At 44.2% G+C, this 8,266-nt stretch overlaps 1 protein-coding gene across 1 annotated transcript; it reads right to left on the bottom strand.

Moving 5' to 3' along the window:
* Window positions 1-3,735: 3,735 nt before the first annotated feature.
* LOC131285356 (uncharacterized) lies at window positions 3,736-8,266 on the bottom strand. The gene is made up of 4 exons (XM_058314210.1): window positions 8,215-8,266; window positions 4,873-5,070; window positions 4,533-4,808; window positions 3,736-4,451 (listed from the first exon to the last, which is right to left on the bottom strand). Exons 1-4 carry the CDS (start codon window positions 8,264-8,266, stop codon window positions 3,736-3,738), a joined length of 1,242 nt encoding a protein of 413 aa, XP_058170193.1.

The raw sequence follows: 8,266 nt of genomic DNA, 5'->3' as shown, positions 1-8,266 counted from the left end.
TTGGAGTACAAAAGCACGTAATTTTCCAACAGGTCGGAGCACCGTGACATACCTCAAAAAGCGGACTCAAGCGTGGCTGAATAAAAGCATGGAATTTTGTTCAATTACACTTGACCTCCCACCAGACCGTGCTTGAATTCTTTGGATTAAACAATATGGGCATATGTTCAGGTTGAGACCTGAAAACGTCTAGCCCCATTGTTGGATGCCTGACAGCCTCAGTTGCCAAGGTACGGGTCTCGAAAACTGACTGATACATTGAGACGATATGTTCCCGGTTATAGAAGGCGATCGTGAAAAATGGTAGACCTATTGAGTAATGTAATTATTGAAGGCTTTCAAAACGATTTCCTTACTAAAATTATAATTTCTTTTTTCATTTTTTATGTAAAAAATTATTTCAATCTTATGTATCAATTTTCGCATTTTTTTATGGGACATACTGTAGATAATAAGATGAAATTATTTATGAAACCTTTCTCTTGCTTTGTTGGTTTGCGTGAGAAGATCAGTGCTGTTAAAATGAAGAAAAGTGCAATTATAGATTCTTTGATAAGGAGATTTACATTTGACTTACGTCTAAAACTCTGGCCAGCATATCAAAATACTCAGATTCAGCATCAGCGTTTTCTCTTTTCGACTAGGTTTGGACTTAAAATAACCTAATATGCACTAAGGAATGGTTTCGTGAACTTTTTGCGTGAAACGAATGTTTCAGCCATGTTGACGTCATAAATAACTTGCAAAAATATTTAGCTTAATTATTTTTGCTATCGAAGGAGTTATTCCACGTCGACAATTTTTTAGAAAACCGACCCTGATCGAAATCACTACCGCTGTAAACAGCATCATTACCATAATTCCGTATTCCCCCGAAACCGAACCCGTGTAACTCTGACCTCTCTTAGCAACGCATGATTTCCCCTTAATGAACGAAAACCAATGGCTTTATTATTCGCCACAAATCAGACGTTGTGGTGCCGTTGAAAACCCCATTAACAAGCTTATCATTGGTGTACTCTATACTGTATAAACGGAAAACAACGAACGGATTAGAGGGCATAATCAACACGTGGCGCATCGTGGGAAGGCAGAAAGGTAGGCTGGCGTGCAAATATCCTAACGGATACTGTAATTATGCTGACACGTCACGTGCCGTTGGAAAGTCCAGTCCATGGGAGGGGTCTCAGGTAAGAGAGGAAGGCCTATATCATTCCGCGTAGGAGTTGCAGGAGAGTTTGCCTTGGAAACGAAAATAATTGAATGAACGATTGGTTCATCGGTAACGTGTTACTATTTTCCCAACACGCTCGAAGACATTTCGTCCGGTCCGATCTAATGATAGAGTATCGTGTTATTTTTCCAAAGTTTTCTCCAACGATAATGTAGCATTATGCACTTTATTGCACAACCAGATGCATTATACCATCATACTTCTGTTTTACTGCGGGTATTAATTTTGCGAAATAATAGAATATACGCGAACGAGTTGAAAGATTTAAAAAACTGGATGAATCGCTCAAATATAAAATAGCTGTTCTATTTTGGGAAAATTGTGTGAACATAATTGGTTTTTTTTTCAAAACGGATCTAAACACAAGGTTGACAAAGCAAAAAGTACAAGAACACCCATTTTGACGGAAGCAGTTATTCGGCAGCCGGTTCCCCTTTAAATTCCCTTTTGCTGATTTTAAGAATCTTTGGCACCAACTACTTCGGTAAGTCGGTTTGTTTTTGAGTTATGTATTTAGAAACTATAAACAACTGGAATTCCCGAGTACATTCTAGTAACAGCGAGCAACAAAATGAAAGCTACGAATTCAATTCTGACTCATGCATTACCCAAACGTTTTGATAAGAAGAAACAACCAACAAACGTGAAAAAAGTAACCAAAAACAGTTTATCAAGGATGTGTTGTCATCAAATGCAAGTTTAACATTGTGTTTTCTGTTGAAAAAAGCACCAAGTGTAGGACAGTTGATGTTTGTCTAGTTTACAATCGATTGTTTTTAATATTCTCTTAAGGATTTGATTGCACAAGAAAAACGTTATGCTAGAGATTCGATTGTGCTTTTTAAAAATTGTAAGTCGCCGCTAGAAAGAACACTCCGCAACCCCGGAAGCTAGCTGTACATGACACATCGCTATCGCAAGGCCGGCGAAACCGAAACATCGCGTCATCAAAACACAGCCTACCCTGGTGGCAAAATCGTCATGCTTTCTCGTTCTGGGGGTATCAATTGTCAATTGGACAGAATGAGAAAGCATGCTGATTTTGCCACCAGGGTAGGTCGGAACCCGCTCGGACAAACTGCAACAGCGGAAGAAGAGTTGTTGACCAAACATCCTGCAGAAACATCGCGTCAACCGAGGAATGTTTCCCTCCTGGAAAGTGGAAGACGAAGCGGCAAGGCGGAGGCTTAGGTGTGGCGATGACGAGGGGGCTCAGAGCTGAAGGGACAACAGGGTTGATTATAGTATATAAGACCAACTAAATGTTAAATAAAGGTTCGCAATTTTGACCTGGAAGTGCCAGGGGTAACATTAATCCGTGCGCGTCGCGTTTTCATTTCAGTAGTTTTAAAGTCGAAGTCGTTAGGAGCCTTTCTGCCTGGCCGTTCGCTTCGTTGCACTATAAAACCTCCATAACATTGGTCAGACGTCTCGACTCTCCGAACGTGTTACCGTAAACTTACTCAAAATGATAATTTTTAAGTTGATTTTGTTAATTTAACTGGTTGTTTATAAGAAATGTTGTTTATCGTCTTGAGCTTGAGCTCATCCGACGCGTTTTGGTGCAAATGCCAAAATACAATATCTCATTTGTGGTATCTGACAAACGGTAACAATCTCAAACGTCTGCATTTTTATTTCGTGTTCTTTATTCGTTTACCTTATCGCTTACTTTACAATCGTTTGTAGCTGACTGAAATGGTTATTAAGTCATTCGACGCAACTCCGAATTATTGGTGGAAATCTTGGTTGATAAGCATCTGCATTTTGAGATAAACGAATCAAGAAAAAACAGCAGGGATGGCCAGACCCACCAACGTGTTTATAAATGCATGATTAGTTTAATTCAATCAAATGTTCTTTACACAAATCGCAATCTGTTTCACCTTGATCGCCACACGCACGCCATAATTAATAATATAGTGATGGGCACTCCGGAGCGAACTAACGGCTCCGAAACTGACTCTGAACCGACGATTCCAAGCTTACGGGACCCGGTTTTTTTTTGTCTCGCATAATCTTAAGCAAGCCGTAGACGTTGCGAACTTGTACGCGCGAACAATTTGACAACCAGGCATTCCCTATGTTAAGGAAAGGAAAGGAAGATATAAGAGGATATCTTCCTTTCCTTTCCTTAACATAGGGAATGCCTGGTTGTCAAATTGTTCGCGCGTACAAGTTCGCAACGTCTACGGCTTGCTTTACAATGGGGGGTCTGCGACAGCCGAGCGGTAGCGCTGGTTAGAAAATCGGCCCACGCCAGGGCTCACCACCTCGACGGCGTGGGTTCGAATCCCATCCGAGACCGGAGGACTGACTAGCCACGTACAACAGGGAAACAAGTCTCGTAAGCCCTTAACGGGGCAGGCATGACCAACAAGGTCGTTACGCCAAAAAAAGAAGAAGAATCTTTCAATGATCCGTGGAGATTAGTTGCTTTGTTGAGCCGTTAGTTCGGAGCTGTTAATTCGGAGCCGGTAGTTCTTAGCCGTCTCCAACATTTACCGGAGTTCGGCATGGCCGGCTCCATAATCATAGCTTAACACGTTAGCAGCATCAGCTTCGGCAGGAATGCTGGTGATGGCCCGACGCAGGTCGGCAACGGTGCAGCAGTAGGTGTAGCCTCGCGAACAGTTACTATAGTGCTGGTTGGACCAGCCGTACTGATCGCAAACGTCCTTGCACAGCATCTCCCCGGCCGACATGCTCTCGCGAAACGGATCGTTGTTGTTGACCAGCGCAATGGCGGCATTCTTACTCTCCGACTTGATGATCTTCCAGTACCATTTGGGCGCCTGAATTTTGTCAGCCGCGAGTGTGATCGGAACCTGCCTTCCGTCAATGTGCGGTAGCGTTAGGATTTCGTGCGCCCCGGTGAAGATCAGCACTTTCTCGTTAAGCCGGCCAGATACGGTACGTGCGGCGTCCTCCACAACCACCCAGTTGCCCCCATTAGTGGCCTGCCACTGAGGTGCCGCGTTGACGTAGAAGTAGGTGGCCCACTTCCAGGGCCGAAAGATACCGTCCGCATCGGGAGTCAGATGGCCACGGGACAGAAAGGATGTGGCGGTGATGTAGCTCTTCGCCTGATCCTCGGATCCAAGCAGCTGCTTGAAACGAGCGAACTGCCCACGTTGAAGGTAGGCGGATTGCGGTTCATGGTCCTGTGGCGTACCTTGAGCCTTGAACGACGGACGATACCGGTCAATGATTTTATCTGTCGAGATGCGGAACACGTCATTTGAAAACTGTCATTTGTACCAACTCCTCGTGTAAGATTCCCAATTTCGTTACCTACTGTTAATAGCACCACCAGCGATCACATGGCGAGTGTAGATGACGGAAGCCGTTCGCATGTTATAACACGACTGAATGTACGTCACAAAACCGACCCTATCCACCTCGAAGCCCACGTTCAGCAAAGTACCAGCACCACCACCACAGTCTTGATCAGTGTTCTGCACACTGCCCGTCGGACGGTCCACGCATTTAACGTCGGCAATGTTTACATTCTGCCCGTTAAGGGTAAAAAACGTACCGCCCCTGCAAGTAATGGTCGCCGTAGGACTTCCAGCTGCGAAAGGAGAGTCCAATTTCAGAGACCCAAGAGGTCATACAACAAGCGTACCGTTACTCACTGTTGACAATAGTACTTCCCGGACAGGCGATGGGCGTCGACTCCCCAGCGTTCCACTGCAAAGCCGGTCCATCCGGGATCCACAGTTGGTTGTTGGGGCGCAGGAACAGAGGCTCCTGGTTGCTCAGGCCCGTCTTTATATCGACCCTACACTCTGCTTGGCTAGGTGACGTTGATAATTCACGGGTGATATATTGCACTTCAATGAAATAAAATTAGACAGCTTATTTCAGTGCTTTCGTCTATCGAGCTGGAAACATGAAATAATTTCATTTCATTGCAATATTTCAATAATCCAAACTTGGTGGTTGAGCAACGAAAGTTTCATTGCAATTTTGTGATGACATTTCTGAATTGACAGTACCAACAATCCCAGCCAGCAATATCTGTCAAAAACATAGGCGAGGGCGAGTAGAAGGAAAATCCCCGCCGCAAGCGGACTGTCGATGTTTGAATGTGTGCATGGGACGGCGATGAATTCAGTGCAAGAGGAGCTTTCGATATGGGCATTACACGAGACGCCATATTTGCCCACCTTTGCGTTGTGAATTGTGATCGACTAAACATGTTTCTGAGTAATTTCAATTTTAAATATGTGATTTAGTGTTCTTTTCGTGATCAGTAGTGTTATATATGTGAAACAGATGGAATAATGAACAGCCGCGTTTGCTGTTTGTGTTTTGGAAGGCAGCTGCCGGCAGCTGTTCTTTGGCGCTGTGCTGTCCCGGATGACTCTCAACCGCTGCAGCCGATAGAGAATGCATCGTCCGTTTCACATATCCCAGCATTCTGGCGCTGTGCTGAGCAAGAGGCCTCTCAACAGATGCAGCCAAGAAGTCATACCCCGAATCATCCCGGCATTCTGACGCTGAGCTGATCCGGACGCAGAGCGGTAAAAAAGGCATCTCCCGGATTTTACACGGAGACAGGATGGACATCTTAAGTGTAAACGTATTGTTACCGTAACGAATAGTAATATTGTAATTGTAATTGTTGTTATTTGAAATTCAATGTATATTTATTGAAATAAACGAATATGTGCATTGAAATTATGAATTTATTATTGACATAAATTGAATTATAATAAAATAAAAAAATGGCTGCCTCTACTGCTTATGTGTGCGTGAAGCAGGAGTTTACATGTGTGCGTGCACCCATCGGCTTGGATTGACGGTCTTTCGTGCTTCCGTTAGACCCGATTGCGGACCGTCACCAAAAATTGACAGATATTGCTGGCTGGGATGTCTATTGATTCGGGCACGCCACACACACCGCGGTTGCCGCAGCATTTCAAGCTCTACCGCTCCAGAGCTTTTTAAACCGCGTCAAGTATTCAACCCAGAAATGGTGGGTTTTTCGTTTTGTATGGGAATGACAACGCAGCGCGTTGTCAAAAAATTTGGATCGAGCACTTTTTTGAACGCCAGAAATGCCTTCAATTTCAAAAAAAGGGACGTTACAATTATTGATATGAAGTTAATTATTCAATAAACGATACCATGTTATTGTTTATTGTTCGTGTTAAGATGGTTTTCATTATTCGCGATATTTTTAGTTGTTTATTATTCCAAAATTCCATGTGAATAATAAATGTTTCTTAATTTGATTTTACTTTCCCGTGTTGACAATGGTGAAAAGGATGGATGGAATACTTCTAGAAACTATTTAACTCCCTCGATGTGTCTTGATGTGATGTCCCTCGATGTGATTCTTGTTTGGGGGTACTTTAACATCCGCGCTGGATGCCGGTTCCTCCCGCCTTTCCCATTCCATGTCTCTCACCGCAGAGACCGCTTTCTCTCCTCAAGACTTCTGTAAACTTTTCACCATGCACTGTCCAAGCGTTTTCGTTGGCCAGGCTCAGTCGGTGGCCCCTGGCCCTACGGGCCTTGCTCATACCCCCTGTGACATCCACACATGCAACCTGATGGAGATCAGCGAGGGTGTTTGGTGTGGTGCCTAATAACGGGCACTTGCTTGCTGACGATGTAAAATTATTCCTTCCCATATCCTCTCCTTCCGACTTCATACTCCTTCAAGAATCCCTCAACCGCTTTGCACATTTAATTGTTGTGTTATATCCTTCAGTCGATCCGCTGGGGTGACCCACGACTACTATATTGGTAGGGTAGCTTTGTCGCGGGTGTCGGCTATCAAGGACCTTGGGGTGTGGCTGGATGTCACCTTGTCGTTCTGCTGGCAGGCTTATATCCCGCCTAGCATCGGAGGTGCGGGACCCGCGCTTCTTGCTGGCGCTTTACTGTTGTTGGGTCAGACGGATGCTCGCGTATGCTTCCGTGGTATGGACCCTAACAGGTGTCATTGCCACGAACGCTTCACGCGTCTGGCGGTGAGGCGTCTTCTCGGCAGCAATGCCTCCTCCCTCCCGCCTTACGAGTCGCGGTGTCAATTGTTGGGGCTATCCTCGATTCAGACTCGCCACCGGAACACTCAAGCTACTTTAATCGCCCAACTTCTCCTGGACTCCACTGACGCTTCGGAACTCCTGTCCCATATTCCTCTCTATGTCCCTTCCTATATCCTTCTGGAAAGGTCACCTTTCCTTATTCCCACCAGCCGTACACATTTCTCCCAGAATGATCCATTTTGTCTGCGCCATGTATTCCTTCAATAGCTCTAGCCACTTGTTTGACTACAACGTCTCCATCCCTTCCTTTCGTTCACGTCTTACCAATATAATAAAACCATTATCAGTAAACGTTGTAGAATGTCTTCATAGAATGGAAAATATAACGTCGCATATATAAGTGTAAATTTATAACGACCTAATACAGTTTCCCTATCATTGAAACGAGAATATTAGAACACTCGTTTAGTTGTCCGTTATAGTTAACGTTGAATATTTGAATTGTTTTGAAAAGACAAATCAGAGCTTTCGGTAGAACGGGACATCTTTGAGATAGAGCGAGAGGCTTCGCGGCTACGCAAAACGCGCTAGGATCAAGCAAATCGAGTAGTTTCTGCGTTGTCAAATTTGACAACGCGCTGCGGAACGCGGTCTGTGTGGCAGCGGCAATTGAAGAGTTATTGAAACAGCCGTTAAATTTATTTTCAGCGATGCTGAGTCACTGACAAAGCAAGAAGTAATTCGTAACGTCACGTTTTCAAGCAATAGAAACAAACTACACAAACAAAACACGATGCTTATTTAAATTTGTAAATTTGTTTTGTCAACAATAACACCAATCCCCATGAGACAGAGAAGAATTTCTAGAAAACTAGAAATTTTATTTTACATGAAACTTGCATCCGTCTATTAGCAGCTTAAGATGTGCAACTCGCGGTTTAGCTTTGGAGTCTACAAAGACTATCGAAAACTTACGTTCACCGACAAACAACGCAATGATGGACAGAAACCCGAAGTGGCCAGACAT

The sequence above is a fragment of the Anopheles ziemanni genome, chromosome 3, assembly GCF_943734765.1.
Source record: "Anopheles ziemanni chromosome 3, idAnoZiCoDA_A2_x.2, whole genome shotgun sequence".
NCBI lineage: Eukaryota > Metazoa > Arthropoda > Insecta > Diptera > Culicidae > Anopheles > Anopheles ziemanni.
This window is presented reverse-complemented; position numbering and strand designations above follow the sequence as displayed.